The sequence below is a fragment of the Gasterosteus aculeatus genome, chromosome 16 (assembly GCF_964276395.1).
Source record: "Gasterosteus aculeatus chromosome 16, fGasAcu3.hap1.1, whole genome shotgun sequence".
NCBI classification, from domain to species: domain Eukaryota; kingdom Metazoa; phylum Chordata; class Actinopteri; order Perciformes; family Gasterosteidae; genus Gasterosteus; species Gasterosteus aculeatus.
The window spans coordinates 10858145-10874092 of NC_135704.1; the positions used below are offsets into that span (position 1 = coordinate 10858145).

At 43.8% G+C, this 15948-nt stretch overlaps 2 protein-coding genes across 10 annotated transcripts; one reads left to right on the top strand and one right to left on the bottom strand.

Moving 5' to 3' along the window:
• The first annotated feature begins 84 nt into the window (after window positions 1-84).
• On the top strand, window positions 85-9778 carry tlk1a (tousled-like kinase 1a). Of its 8 annotated transcripts, none has more exons than XM_040200993.2 (22): window positions 85-291; window positions 2832-2953; window positions 3043-3114; window positions 4174-4212; window positions 4505-4580; window positions 4670-4713; window positions 4915-5010; window positions 5099-5185; window positions 5303-5395; window positions 5627-5737; window positions 5838-5974; window positions 6164-6352; window positions 6492-6558; window positions 6743-6840; window positions 7009-7090; window positions 7166-7257; window positions 7440-7529; window positions 7639-7808; window positions 7945-8080; window positions 8299-8410; window positions 8497-8604; window positions 8734-9778. In XM_040200993.2, exons 2-22 carry the CDS (start codon window positions 2837-2839, stop codon window positions 8902-8904), a joined length of 2187 nt encoding a protein of 728 aa, XP_040056927.1. In that variant the 5' UTR covers window positions 85-291; window positions 2832-2836; the 3' UTR covers window positions 8905-9778. The 8 variants fall into 8 exon arrangements, with proteins under 8 accessions (XP_040056927.1, XP_077947209.1, XP_040056928.1 ...); XM_040200994.2 differs by having other exon boundaries at window positions 95-587; XM_078091080.1 differs by lacking the exon at window positions 85-291 and adding an exon at window positions 770-970.
• A 182-nt stretch (window positions 9779-9960) lies between these two features.
• Window positions 9961-15855, bottom strand: LOC120833661 (Golgi reassembly-stacking protein 2). Of its 2 annotated transcripts, XM_040200997.2 has the most exons (10): window positions 15649-15855; window positions 13884-13964; window positions 13580-13783; window positions 13362-13448; window positions 13149-13279; window positions 12101-12233; window positions 11888-12020; window positions 11647-11730; window positions 11414-11533; window positions 9961-10644 (listed from the first exon to the last, which is right to left on the bottom strand). In XM_040200997.2, exons 1-10 carry the CDS (start codon window positions 15709-15711, stop codon window positions 10442-10444), a joined length of 1239 nt encoding a protein of 412 aa, XP_040056931.2. In that variant the 5' UTR covers window positions 15712-15855; the 3' UTR covers window positions 9961-10441. The 2 variants fall into 2 exon arrangements, with proteins under 2 accessions (XP_040056931.2, XP_040056932.2); XM_040200998.2 differs by lacking the exon at window positions 11414-11533 and having other exon boundaries at window positions 15649-15854.
• Between the last annotated feature and the right edge of the window lie 93 nt (window positions 15856-15948).

Below are 15948 nucleotides of genomic sequence, written 5' to 3' on the forward strand. Positions count from 1 at the left end.
AAATGAAACTTTGGACCTGTTTTTTTCTATTAGCATCCTTAAGTTAGCCTAAATATTAATGACAGGAAAAATACTTTGTTCTCCTCACTTCCGGTGAGTATTCCCTGGCGGTTTACAACTTGCACCTAAATGCACGTACGCAGGGTTCAGGTGTGCATCACGCCCGGGCTTCACCTGCTCGTTGACGATAACACACGTTTGCACACGATTCATGACGTTTCACAGGCAGCCGCTTGAAGACGGAGAGGTGGCCCCCGCAGCCCGGACGCTCTGCTGCTGCGGCGTGAGGAGGTTAGTGTGAAGATAATAATTAGACACTTTCACCCAGCGGTAGTCACCGTGTCCACGTAAAGAAAGAAAAAGAACCGCGCCGTGTCCGACGCTCAATCGCACAACCTTTCGCGGAGGATTAACCGAGTGCGCCGCGGTGCCAACACACGAAAAGTAGCTTGATGAGTGTCCAAAGTAGTGGAAGTTTAGAGGGGACGCCATCTTTGGTCCCAGCTCTCCACGTCCCCAACACGGACTGTGTTTTCGGCAACATACCGCGGCGGTGGTGGTGTTGGTGGTTGAAGGCCCCGGAGAAGGTACCGCTTGAACGTATCAAGATGTCCCACGTATTTTCTACCTGCTCCCTTCGGTTATTTCTTTTTTTTAATATTCAGGGCACTGCGTTTAAAACCCGCCGGGCGAATCTCGGTGGCGAAACCAGCTCCGCTAGCTAACGTTCCACCAACGCTTCGGCTAGCTAGTAACTGGCTAGTAACTTAGCACCAGAGACACAGGACGACCCGGCCGGTGCGCTAACCGGCTGACAAACGAGTGCACCGCAGCGATAAACGCCTTTTAAACGGGAGCGGCGAGGTTAACCGCTGTACGCGGCGCATCTTTCTCCAAACACGCTGCCGTACTCGGAGCAGATTCCCCCACAACTCGCTAGTTGACTTACAGATGGATATAAAATGGATTAGTAAGGTTAAGTGCACGTAAAGAAAAGCAGGGTTTTTTGTATGTGTGGGGGGGGTGACTGTTAACGTTGTACCACCGAAGAAGTTGGGTGTGCGTCTCGCTGTTAGCTATCCTTTGTGTGTGTGTGTGTGTTTGTGTGTAACGCTGGACTGGGGTTTGTTCGTCTACACACAGTGGTCACAATGAACGTGACGTTAACTTAACTAAACGTGAACGTTGAGCGTCACCCTAAGCCGGCGAGAAGGGTCTTCGATCGGTCGATGGCGGCACGTAACGACCGTTGAGCGTAGTGATGCTAACGCTACCGGGTTGGAGGGTACGTAGCCCGGTTTGACCTTTTTGTTAGTAGTGCTAACTGAACGACAGGAGTGCGGATCATCCTCTTCGCTCGAGATGCCCCGTGGGATGCGAACTGCTGTCCGCGGTGCACTATGCCCACCGTGACACAATCTAGTTAACCTCCAGATATATTTGCTCTTTTTTTGGGAACCCAACGTAGTTGTCACTTGTGTTTTTATCACACCTTCTTGTTCCCTCAGTAGCTTCCACTGGATGCTGTACAGGCTTGAAGAGATTTTGCATAGCTGTGGCCAGTTGGCTTCTAATTGTGTCGGCATTAGTGTTCAATGCGTGCATTGCATGAATGATTGCGTTAACCTGGCAGAGGATTTTCTTCATGACTTTCCAAGTGCTTTAAAACAGGTGGTCAGCCGAGTCGGCAGCAGCGAGTCAAAATGACATCCACAGTAGGAGTTGTAAGGGTTCAACCACATGTTCCTGCAGGGGCTGGAATATAGATAATAGTTATGCATGAGGCCTCGGTTTTTGAGACAAAGGGAATTCCTGGTGGGAAAACCCACACAGCTTATCTGTCGCTGAGATGGGGAAACTCGCGTAAACAATTCGAGAGATAAATTTTATGGAGCCAGCTAGAACCAGACTGTCTTTTTTTTTTAAAAAAACAGCAGCTACACCTCCTAAAGATAATTGAGTCGGATCATTTTTTGTTTGACTCAAAATTGCTTCTTGCGGGTATTGCGGCGCTATCTCGCCACGTCAGTTAAAACTCGTCAGCCGAAGCGTATTGAGGAGAAAATGGAAAAATGTGCTATTCATTTGAATAGCGAATGGGTGATTACAGAATATTTAGCGCTGCTGTGTACTCTGTCCAAGATGGTCTTGTTCGCTCATCTAGTCGTCAAAAACTGATGCAAGCAGAAGATCACTTCCTGCAGCGAAATGGACTACAAATTGGATTTGAAGCCACATGCGGTGCACTTGGTCATTTATGGTGTAGACTCATGGTTCATTCATTATTTCGCCTTTGTTTGACCACACGTTTGCTCTATTCCCAGCTGTTGTGACTTAATAGTTTTTATTTACATTTGTCATTCGGTGTATTGGGTTCTCCTTCATTTACATTGATGGCTTTTCGTAGATTCAAAATGGTCGTCTCATTAAAGCACAGCTTTGTTGGACAGACCTCTCTGAGTCAGCAGCAACATTGGAGCCTGAGGAGCTCACGTAACGGTCCCACAGGAGCACGGTGCTCATCAGCGCCTAGCATTTCAAACGTTGCTCCTGGACCCTCAGGATAACCGTGTTTGTGGGGCGGCGATGGCTTTCCTTCTGGGCTTCTGCTCATCATTTTGTGTTATTGTAGTGGAATGAGTCGGTCTGGCCAGTAGTCCGGTTTACCTGTGAGGGTTTGGGGCTGCATGTGTGACTAAATAAGTCCCCTTTATTTTAACTCCGCTCCCACTGTCAATGCAACTGTGTCATCTGCCCTTGAGTGGGTGCGTCTCATTAAGCCGATTGTTGAAAATTTGAGACTTACTGTGAATGTTTGCTAATCCTCCCAGGCACCATGGACGAGCTGAACAGCCTGGACCCCCGGAGACAGGAGCTGCTGGAGGCGCGCTTTATGGGCGGGGTGGGCGGCAGCACAGGAGGCAGCACTGGCAGCACAAGTGCAGGAACCAAAGTGAGTGGATATTTTGCCGTTTGTGCTCCACGATGAATAAAAAGTAGTGTTTTTAATTGTCTGCGTCTTATCTCAAATCCTTTCTTCAGGGATTGACCAATAATGAATGTTCAAATCAAAGTTTTGGAAGCCTTGGATCCTCAAGTGACAAGGAGTCAGAGGTAAACTGAACCATTCACACACAGTTTTTATCATTTTTATAATATATATATATATATATATATATATATATATATATTTTAGTGTGTGTGTTAATTGATTACCCGTGTAAAATGTTAATCTTTAAATGAATTGGTGGGAGCCCTGTTCAGACCTGGCATTAGCATGCGAGGAGAGGTGTGTTGAGGGCCGACTCCTCAGACAACGTTTGGAGATGGTCAGGTCGGCATATGGAACCATTCTTTCAACAGCGGTCGTCCACGGCAGCTTGTGGTGGCATCATTTACGATGCACCTACTCAGTAACAAAAAAAAACACTAAAGCCATCCATTCATGTGATTGCTGGTCAATACATCCAAAATCTTCAATCCTGATGTACGTCGGTCATTTCCTGATAACAATGTACATCAAAACGTAGCGTTTATATAGATGGATATTCTAATTTTATGAAAAACATATTTGCGACACCTATCAAAACAAAAGTGACAGGAACAATAGCATGAATCGGAAACCGCTGATACCGCATTTCATGGGACAGGTGACGCATCGAGGCAGTTAATAATTTGAACCCTTAACATTAAAGTCAATAGCTAATTGTTGTTTTGTAGAAAGGTTTTAAAAAAAACCCAACCTTGTCAGTTGTGATTCTATTCAGAATTTTAAAAGCTAAAAATCCCTTTCTTCTACACCCCTTCTTTTAGCCCATATTTTGACCAGCTGAATTGACCTTTTACAAACTGCTATTCATACAAAAACTAAAAGTGCTGTTGCTCAGCAATCCTTTGTGACATTGTTCCTCATGTCTGATTAGGAACAAACGGATCCGACCAGTACCCGCTGGTTGCATTTGGTGTCTATGGAAGTTTATGAAATGGTAGTCCTTGTGGAAAAGTACGGTTATGAAGAAAATCTAGGCTTGTTCCGAATGTGTTTGTTAAATATTTCCTATTTTTAAGAATACTTGTAGAGCTCTTTTATTTTCAATCAGTCTATTTGAAAAGTCTTCTAACTTGTGAACAGAATGATGATTGTCTAAAAAGTAGTCTTTCTCATTTTGATAGGGGTCCGAAGTGAAAAGAGGCAGTTCTCCTGCTTATTCGGTAGGCATAAAATTACATCTTGAACTACGGTTTATTCTGTTAAGGGTGTTCAATACAAAGACTGAACCATACGGAAATGAATCTGCAATGAGAGATTGCTATCGTTATGCCTCAAATCTGTCATGGGAATTTCAAGCAATACTTTTGTTTTACATTGAGTCATTTGATTAAATGTTAGAGTAAAGGCTTGATGCAAGATCAGTTTATATCCAAACTAAGATATGAATAAGTCTGAAGATATTGTATTAAAATAATAACCATTGAATATGAAGCATATGATTTAATCTTTCAGACTCCGGAGAAGAAACAGTCAGAAACACCTAGAGGCAGAAAAAGGAAACCTGAGCTCCAGTCAGAGAGCAGCCAAGGTGATTGTCTTAATGTAAAACTGGTTCCCTTTCTGCTCATTCTTGCATTTAATCTTCAAAATATTAAATTCATTCTTTTCCTTTTACAGGGAAATCAATTGCGCGAGGACCCAAAATAAGTGATTATTTTGATGTAAGTTTTCCTACATGTTAAGGAGGTGTTGAGCGAGTATTATGTGCTGCGTTAGTCTTTCAACCACTGTGGTTTACTCGATATCCTGTCTCTAAATGACTGTACTGTGATTTTAAAATGGGTTAATAAAAGCCACAGTGGGTCTGCTGCTGTCAAATGTTGGGCCGTGATGTCACCTTTGTATCTCTTAAACCTTTTTAGTTTCAGGCAGGAAATGGCTCCAGTCCTGTCCGAGGTCTCCCACCAGTGATTCGATCGCCCCAGAACTCCCATTCCCTCTCCGCTCAGGGTATCAATGTAAGAAACGCCAAACGTGTACTTGCTTCTTTTTTTGGTGTTGTCCCCTCCTTTTTAAAGGACTATCTGTCTCTCTCTCCTGTTGCAGGTTGGACAAAATAGTTCACCTCCTACTAGTCTGTCTTTTGGGGACCACCTGACGCAGCCAAAGCAACTAGCAGTCAAATTTGTTCAGGTGAGGAGGGATTGTGACCATTCAGGACTTCAGCAGCTCTTTTGTAGTCGCTCCTTTTTTTTTTTTTCTCTTCTTGGCAGCTTTTTAATAAACTTCTTTTGTTGTATTCCGCTCCAGACCGACCTCACAGTGTTAAAGCTGGCTGCCCTGGAAAGCACTAAGAACCTTGACCTCGAAAAGAAGGAGGGGAGAATAGATGACTTGCTTCGGGTAAGGTGGAAGCCTTACTGTTAACTGCTTTGCAGAAAGGTTTGACTGAGCTCATGTGTCACTTAAATGCAAAACTAATCAGTCCATGTTTGCCAAAGCATTGTTTAATAATAGAACCAACTAATTTGTTTTAATCCTCTACATTATGATTGGTATTTTTTTTAAAGATTTTAAACTATTGTATTAAAAGCATAATTTAATAAATTGATTTATCTTTTTTTTGCTTTCTAGGCAAACTGTGATCTCAGGAGACAGATAGATGAACAACAAAAATTACTTGAAAAGTACAAGGAACGCTTGAATAAATGCATTACTATGAGCAAGAAGTTGCTCATAGAAAAGGTAAATATTGTTTTTCTTAACCCTTTATTAACACCCAATATACCCTTTTTATATGTCTGCAGGTTGTTATGCAAAACTTTTATCTTGTGATGTTCTTCAGAGCACACAGGAGAAGCAGGCCTGCCGGGAGAAAAGCATGCAAGATCGACTTCGTTTAGGCCATTTCACTACAGTGAGACATGGAGCGTCATTCACAGAGCAGTGGACTGATGGCTATGCCTTCCAGAACCTTGTGAAGTAAGGAGCTTTTCTACTCTTAGTGACCATCTTCTTGCTGCGTGTGTGTGCGTGTGTCAAAAAAATCAGCTTATTTTTTTAATCATGGTGTTTCATGGTTTCAAATTAATTGATTTCTAAAGCAGACCTTGAGAAGGGGTATCGAAGTGTTTCTAGTGTACTTCAACAAAAAGCTCTTTCCATCTGCAGACAGCAAGAGTGTACAAACCAACAGAGAGAGGAAATTGAGAGGCAGAGAAAACTTCTAGCCAAGAGGAAACCTCCATCCTCTACCAACGCCCAAGCACCAACCACAAACTCTGAGCCAAAGCAACGCAAAACAAAGGCGGTGAATGGCGCAGAGAGCGACCCCTTTCTAAAACCCAGCCTACCTCAGCTGTAAGTAAATCACCTGTCAATCGCCAGGCAAATGTGTTGTCATTTTGGCTTGATCCTTTGTTATATTCGGCCGTTGCGAAGCAACTTTAACAACACGTTATGCACAAAATCAAAAGTTTCTTATCTCTTTGTTGGAAAGGCTGACCCTAGCAGAATACCACGAACAGGAAGAGATCTTCAAACTGCGACTCGGACATCTTAAGAAGGTTTTCCCCACATTCCTTTTAATGCCGCTATTAAAATATTCATTTATTTTCACATCTCACCCTAAGTAAAACCTTAAATACTGAGTGCACAACTAGTCTGCTGTGTACGAGAGGGTTTTTGAGGCACTCTCCTCCTTTTAGTAAGAGTTTTTAACTTCCTTCTGTGTGCTTGAATCATTTATAGGAAGAGGCTGAGATCCAGGCGGAGCTGGAGCGTCTGGAGAGAGTGCGCAACCTTCACATTCGGGAGCTGAAGAGAATAAATAATGAGGACAGTTCACAGTGAGTCTGAGTCAATCTCTTTCCCACTTACTGCATTGACATTGGAACATGATGTTCACACAAGGGCCGTGTCCTCATCCATAGTGGTCATATTGAGCTACGGCCCAATGGATGATGCTTGTTTAAAAATGCCATTTTTATTTTATATATTTTTTTCTCTATCCAAAGATTTAAAGATCATCCAACGTTGAATGAACGATATCTGCTCCTACACCTTCTGGGAAGAGGGGGCTTTAGTGAAGTTTACAAGGTGAGTCATTGACTGTTACAGGTGTCAAGCTGAAATAATTTCATGTAATAACGTTTTTGTGCATATGCTCTGCAGGCCTTTGACTTGATTGAGCAACGATATGCTGCTGTAAAAATCCATCAACTTAACAAGAACTGGAGAGAGGAGAAAAAGGAGAACTATCACAAGTATGTTGGCCAATGTGGAAATGTGTGACCTCACCTGCAGTTTACAAGTGTTTGAAATTCGACAAACTTAATTGAGCGTTTCTGATGTGCTTTGCCTGCATAGTTTAGTTATTCCCGTTTATAAGCCCAGACGCCTCACGCTGTGGTTGCTAATAGAAGCAAAACCATCTTCCTCTCCGCAGACATGCGTGCCGAGAGTACAGAATACACAAGGAGCTGGACCACCCCAGAATAGTGAAACTTTATGACTACTTCTCATTGGACACCGACACGTTAGTGCACTTGAATCATTGTTTTTGACACTTTCTGTTGAGGGTTTCTGTTGGATGTGCGCCTTAAATACTCTTTTTTTTTTTTTTTTTCTTTTCCTGCGTTCACTAGGTTTTGCACCGTCATGGAGTACTGCGAAGGCAATGACTTGGATTTCTACTTGAAACAGCATAAGCTAATGTCCGAGAAGGAGGCGCGGTCTATCGTCATGCAGATTGTGAACGCATTAAGATACCTGAATGAAATCAAACCTCCCATCATCCATTACGACCTTAAGCCAGGTAAACGCACGCCTCTGGACTAGCGGCGCATCACGCCGATGTAACGTGTCGGTGGCACAGTGAGGCCAGTCGAGCGAGTTCAAGCAGCAGCAGCAGTCGGGTCTTTTGTGCTGACTGCTTTTACTTTGATTTCAAGGCAATATCTTGTTGGTGGATGGCACGGCCTGTGGGGAAATCAAAATCACTGACTTCGGTCTGTCAAAAATCATGGATGATGACAACTACGGCGTGGATGGGATGGACCTGACATCACAGGGCGCAGGCACCTATTGGTGAGACTAAAGCTCCCACAAACACATCTGATACAAATCACTGTCTAGTGCTCCGTATCTCTCCATCCTGTTTATCCGTTTGATACGGTCACTAAACGCCAAGTCAGCTTTTTTTGGCTATGCATCTTTGTACATAGATTGAGAAAGAATCGTTGCCTCCCAGATTGTACTTTAATTTCAGTCGATAACTTTGATTTCCATTAAATTATTATGTCCAGGTACTTGCCTCCTGAATGTTTTGTCGTTGGCAAAGAACCTCCAAAGATCTCCAATAAGGTGGACGTGTGGTCTGTGGGTGTCATCTTTTTTCAGTGTCTGTATGGAAGGAAGGTGAGGAAAACAATGCAAATTCTACCCTTGGATGTTTTTTCGATCTCTTGAATCATTTTTGACAACTGCTCCAACTTCTTCTTCAGCCTTTTGGCCACAATCAGTCCCAACAGGACATCCTGCAAGAGAACACCATACTGAAAGCCACGGATGTTCAGTTCCCTGTCAAGCCTGTTTCCAGCAATGAGGCAAAGGTAGGGGAACGTGCTTCCGGAAAGGACACTGCCATTTTAAAATGAGTCATGAGCTGTCAACAAAATCATTTTTATCATTTTTTAAAACATCCAATTGACGGGCACATTTTTGACGCCCTCCCCCTCTAGGCCTTCATCAGGCGGTGCTTGGCATACAGGAAGGAGGACCGGATCGACGTTCACCAGATGGGAAGCGACCCGTACCTGCTCCCTCACATGCGAAGGTCAAGCTCCTCTGGAAATCTGCAGATAAACGCGGCGGGTCTGGGACCGGCCTCCTCCAGCATCGTTTCATACTGACAGGGTCGTACCGTGGCGACGAAAAGGCAACTAGGTTAAGCTCCCACACCCGCACAGCTCCTCCGAGGCTCCGGCCTGTGGGAGAAGGAACGAGCCGGCGACAAGAGGAGCAGGACACTGGTGGGGAGATCTCGCCCGGCCTCCTGGGACCTGCGCCAGGCTTCTACTTGTTTACTGGCGCTCGATCGGTGGAGGGACAGTGAGGGCACGGTTTTAAAAGGACATGGGTGAAAGGATCTTTCGAGGGTCTGACTAAAGCACTGATACTGGCGACGTACCATGAAGAAAATGTGACTGGCTTCTCTGTTCAGATGCTGCTGATGGAAAGAGCCGAAGGGACACTTCGTTTAAGATAAAATAACATGGTCCCGCTACAGTGCAAATGATTCAGCTGCTAGAAGTTAATGTACTGGGAAGAAGGGGGACAGTAGTTGTTATGAAGAACTACAAAGGTTTTCCTGAGTAATTTGGCTAAATGTTTTGTTTATCCACAATCTTAGGCTTTGATTTAAGTTACTTAGCCATGACGATGTATTGTGTAGCATAAAAGTGGCATCTAGTGACACGTAGGTTGGGAGAGCGTACTTACGTCTAATGCACAAAATAACCAAATGTAGAAAATGACGATGTATAAAATCCTATGCAGGAATATTAATTAATAAATTGGAAACTGTATATGCTCTACAGGTGAATTCAGAATTGAGCTGTAACAAATGTGTACAAAAAAGTTGCAATTTGCCCATGCAGACTAGTATTTTCTTTTGCTGCTTTGTTGCTCTTACTTTTTCAAGGGTGGCATCTTCCACTTTGGGTACACATTGTACAGTTCTGCTAATAGTGAACAATAAATGCCAGAAAATGTGTTTCCCTCCCAGTGAATGCTACTGTGGAATCAGTTGTTTGGTCCTAATTGAAGCATCTGCAGGATTTATTGCAATCTGCTAGCTTTTGTCCCCATTGTGAGATTACCCTGACACCCTGTGGCGGAGTTCAGTACTGCAGTTAGTCTACCAAGATGCTCAACGTCATCCTGAAGAATCCAGAGCAGAGACCAGATAGAGAAACTATATCCATTTATTCAATTTACAATGTTTGCTTATTGTACAAATCCAAAATCCGTTTGTTTAATGGCTGCAGCAAGCAAACCTGCTTTTCTAAAGAAATCTCTAGTATGGGTCAGCTGTGTGTGGCTCAGGCACAAAACCATCATTGTAGCTGGTAAATAGAGCTCACCCACCAACTGAGACGCACATCTGTGGTTTTGATTGTGACTACGAAATAAACTGGACCGACAAATTTCCTGTGAATTCGATACGGCATCACATGAGTAGTTCAGGAAATAAATTCCCGTTGACTCCTTAAGACCTTGCACATTAGCAAACCGTTGACCCAGATATTTTACACTTTGCACGCGAGCTTGGCTCAAAGACAATCACATTTACGTGGAGAAGACCGGCACACTTTTAAAAGTTAAGTTAAGAGTTATGCAGCTTATTAACGGGTTACATTGTGTCGTCAACCTCAATCGGTGCGCCTGCTAAGAGTCTGCAGTCATTGTGATATTTATTGATTCGCAGGTGGGCCCTGAGGATGGGAGGGGGGTCCTTGTCAGGGAAGTGTTCATTGGTGTGGTGGAGGAGGGATACGCGGCACTGCTGTTCAGCGTTCCAGCAGGAGATGCATTAGCAGCGATTGGTGGAAGAACAAAGTCCGATGCAGCAGGGACGACACCAGGAAGACCTGTGGAGCACAGGAGAGGAGAATAACAAATGTGCAACATTCAAGTCTTTACTTTTTTCAGCCAATCACATGGCCACAACTCAATGCATTTAGGCATGTAGGAGAGCATTAGAGTGCAAAAGAAGGGATTTAAGTGACTGAACGTGGCAGAGTTGTTGGTGCCAGACGGTCTGAGTACGTCACAAACTAGACAAATAGAAAATATCAAGTGATTTGAGTGGATAAAAGGCCTTGTTGAGGTCAGGAGAATGGGCAGACTGGATGGAGATGATAGAAAAGCCACAGTAACTCAAATAACCACTTGTTACAACCAAAGAATACACAATACCATCTCAACGCACAACACGCGGAACCTTGAAGAAAACGCGCTACAGCAGCAGACCTGAGACCACACCGGGGGCGTGGATCCATCCTGCCTTGTATCAACGCATATTTTCTTGGCAAACTTTGGGCCGCTTGGTACCAGTTAAGCATTGTTTACATCCTGCAGCCTACCGGAGTATTGATGCTGACCACGTGCATCCCTTTATGACCACAGTGCACCATCTCATGATGCCTACTTCCACCAGGATGACGCACCGTGTCACAAAGCTTGTATCATCTCAAACTGCTTTCTTGCACATGACAATGACAGTTCTGAGGACAAAAGGGGGTCCAACCTTTTACTAGCATGGTGTACCTAATAAAGTTAGTGTATATGGAATAACACCAGAAGTATCCTTTAACTAGCGTTATAACTAACCCCAGCACACCTTGAACAGCATAATACCTGCATGTTGAAATCCACCAAATCCAGGCAGTAATACGGGGCCTACATCTGGCAATGTGATATTTAGATTTGGTAAATGAGGAAAGGGCGGAAGACCTCCAGGTCTCCAGGGAATAAGACCTGTGTCGTAAAATATATATCTATATTAGACAATGCTAAACCAGCAGGCAAAAATCATTTAAAATGTACAACAAAGCAGTGGAGCTGTAACTTAAAAAGTACTTTCAACCAACCTGGTAGTGTGGCAGCAGGGTCGGGAGACGAAGGGGCGTTTTGTGAGAAGGAGGCGTGTCTGAGCGCCGGAACGGCAGCAGCTCCTGAAACAGAGTTTAACAACGTTATTCCCCGTGTGCTTCCACAGTTTGTCATTTTTTGGGGTTATTTTTTATGCCCTTCATATGTTTTACTTGATCTGCAACAGGTCAATCGTACACCAACACAAACAGGATATTTTGATCTGATATGATGGTGTACCGGTGCGTAGATCGCCAACAACGGCGGTCGGGTTAGAGCTGACCGACACGCTGGCCAGAGACTCCTCAAATCCGGTCGAGGCAGAAGAAGACACGGCCACAGGGACGGTTGGAACGACGGCAGAGAGATGGACCTGGTAACCAAAATGATACCTCAGTGGATGTTGTCAAGATCCGAAAGGAAGGATTTGTTCGTGACGAGACGCCGAGCTACCTCTGTGAAGCCGTCTCTAGGTGAAGTAGCTGCTCCCCCGGGAGTCCGTGCAGAGAAACGGATTTTCTTGCTCTCTGAGAATGGTAGCGTAGGAATCCTGTGCAGGTAGCCATAGCCAATCCCACACCCTAGACTGCAGAGACAGAACGGACTCTATATTGTTTATATTAGCACTTGAACCTATTAAGGCACTTGCAAAATGGCATGGTAGTATTACATGTAATACATACTTTGGTATGTATCTATCAAAAAACTATCAAAAAGGAATATCTTGGGTAGATAGAAAAATATATAACATTTTGGATCATCCCATGTGATGTTTGCTTTCCATTTTGTACTGCTTTCAAGTGTTGATTGCAAAAATAAGGTTGATTTTAACCCGTATGTCCTGTTTGGAAGATGCAAAATGTGATTTGGTAAAAACAATCAACGCTGTGCAATTGTCTGGTGTAAGAGCTGTGATATCCTGCCACTATTTTAAGTCTACATTCAATATGTACCCAGGAAAGGGGATCTAAACCAGAATAAAAAATAAATTGAGACTAGCTTGGGTATATATATATATATATATATATATATATATATATATACACATACACACACACAATGCATTAATATAAAACAAATATCTATATATATGTATGTGACATTCCCGTTTTTTTTTTTTTTTACCAAATGCTTATTAAATGTTAAATGTAGAATACAGCTAGTAGCTTTAAAAACAACAACAACTGAAAATAATGTTTACAAAACAACCAAACTAAATTGGCATATTAATACCTGAAAACCCAATACTTCTAAATTCTAGCTGGGAAAATTGTGCTGACCAGCCAAAACCAAAGATTTATTGTTAAAATCCTGCTTTATGGGGTATATGTCCAGAAGCAGAGGTACAGGGACAGATGTGTAGCTGCCACATTGTTCCACATAATGCAAAGGACTGCAGAGTGCCTTCGTAAAGGGTCTCCCATATACACTCGTTTTCTTAGATTGGAAGAAAACAAGAAACCTTTCACGTGGCGACAGAAGTAAAATAAATCAGACGCGCCTGCCGTCTCCGCCCCAGTCACAGTTTGGCGTGACGACCACCTCGCGGCAGTTGTCCGTGTCCGTGTTGTAGACGTACAGCTTCAGTTCCTTCCCCTCGTAGGTTTTGACCACGGAGAAAAGATCTTCACTCTGTCGAAAGGGAAAAAGGAGATTCAGGTCAACCCGTTGCCAACGTGAGCTCGCCGTTCGTGCCGATCTGCAAAGCGAGTACCTCGCTCATGACGGCGTCGGCCCCGATGACGTAGTCAGCGTGGGCCCTCAAACCGGCCAGAGCCGCGGGGGAGTTTGGCTCCACTTCCTGAACTCATACAAAAACTTCTGGTATGAACGCATTAGCTGACAGACATCATAAAATAAGCTCATTCGTGTTTATCACACGCAAGATGTAAAATGCGTCTGGTATGTTCTCGTCACATGAGCCTTACTCACCAAAACATGCCAAACGTTTTCATTTGCTCCTTCAAAGCTGCAGAAGCGAATGCTGACTCCCAGGAGCCCGTTGCCGCCCCACACGCTGCTGGGCGTGACCGTCGTCTCACGCACGCCCAGAGTCTTGCTGCTGTACAGCAGCATCTTGATGGGCCGCTCCACGTTGGCCCTCAGCAGCTCTTTCAGGGTGTCATTGTCCTTGTTCTTTCACAGATCAAAACATGCAGTCGTCTGTAGCCGCAGGCGTTAAACCTGGTCCAATTCGCCACAGTGCGTTTTGTTGTCGCGATTATCGTAAACTTACCATTCTATTGTCACAAATGGAAATGATGAAATCAAAGAACGGCTCCAGTCCTGCACAGTGACCGGGGGAGTTCTCTTGCACCTTTAAAGAAAGCGTCATTTTAAGAAACGCCGTAAATTTAGCTGGAGCAGTTTCCCAAACTTGAATTCAACAGACCTACTTAGAAAATGACAACATCAACGTAACCCAATTGCAATGAGCCTGCTCTTGTCTACTGTCAGTAGTCCATCTATTGGTTGGGAACCACCGCCATTTTATACCGATACATAGTGGTATTACGTATGGTAAAGTAAAGATTAAACTATTAAAAAACTCACTGGTGCTCTCTTTACCTTTAGCATGTGCATACCCAGCTGTATGCAACTCTTCATACGTCGCTTTGGATGTAATGTAATCGTTTCGTATGGGGCGCCGTTTGTAAAATGTCGCACGTTCTAAAATCCTGCGCAGTTTTGCCACATTTAGCATTATCATATGAACAAAAGAGTATGACAATATTCACATGTCACTTTTTCGGGTTTTCGCGGTCAAATCCTCGCCGATGGTCTGGTCAAGGGGGGTTGCGCAACGTTACGCGCCCGTGACCCCCCCCTGCATGATTTCAACGAGGACAGTAAATGGCCCCCTTCCTAAAATAAGTTTGACACCCCTGCTCTATAACAAGAGCTAATTCATCCGGACTTAGCAGCTTGTCTTGCGAATTACCGACATTATTGTAATGTTCAGTCGTCAAGTCTTAAATGTTAAATGTAGAGCTAAATGTAGACTCTACATTTAACATTTACATTTATATTTAACATTTACATTTAGATTCAACATTTAGATTTAGATTTAACATTTAGATTTAGATTTAACATTTAGATTTAGATTATTTAACATCTTTGTTTCTGCCAAACATTATCCTTGGAAAAGTTTTTGCATTAATGTACATGAATTTCTCTCTAAATGTTTGAAAAAGTGACATGTGAATATTGTCGTGCTTTTTTGTTCATATGATAATGCTAAATGTGGCAAAACTGCGCAGGATTTTAGAACGTGCGACATTTTACAAACGGCGCCCCATAGTTTTGTGCAACACACCATGAGGGCATCTTGTGGCAATTAAACCTGGGTCAGTTTTCTGCCATAACAGAATTTCTTCGGTCCAAACTCCAGCAACAAGTTTAGTATAAAGAACACATTCATCGTCATGTAAAACCTTTTGTATTGATCTCAATATTTTAACTGGCTTTAAGGACAAGTTATGGTCATGGTTCGTTGTATTATGCAATTAATTGAGAAAAACCCAGTGAAAGGGTGCGTTTAGTTTAAAAAAACAATGATAGGGTTTTTAGTGAATGAAGGCACCTTTCTACCCTGTTTCTTTAGGAAGCAGACACACCGGTTTCTCTGGCAACACCGAGAGGAAACTACGTGATGTTGTTTACTGCGCATGTACGAATACTAATTCACCACGTCTTTAAACGTAGCGGCTCTATACAACGGTGAGTAAATACACCGGAGGGAGTAAAGCCAAGTAGACACGACTTACAAAGATACAACACAATACATGTAGACAGACGATGAGCCGATAGTGAAACCCCTAAAAAGAACAGCCACCGAATCAATGCACACATGTCCATATTTGCAGAACACACACACACACACACACACACACACACACACACACACACACACACACACACACACACACACACACACACACACACACACTCCGTCATCCTCTGCCCCTCTGCCCTTTATCAATAAATACGCCCGCTCTTACCCTGAGGACGTGGTATCCCTCGTTCCCTCCACCCGGTATCTCCACACTCTGTGTCCCCCCCATGTTGGCCCCTGAAGGCGCGTGTGTCCGGTTGTGTGTCCGGTTGTGTGTGTGTGTGGGTGTGTCGGTGTTTAGCAGAGCGGGTCCGTGGTAACGCGTTATTTGCTGCGCTTCCTGGTTTCCAGCACTTCCGCCTTTGGCGCGAACCAATCGGAGCTGTGTGACGACAGCAGGCGCGTCTACTGCGAGGCCATGACGTCATGTTAATAACCAGGAACCTGTGAATTCATCCTCGGGGAC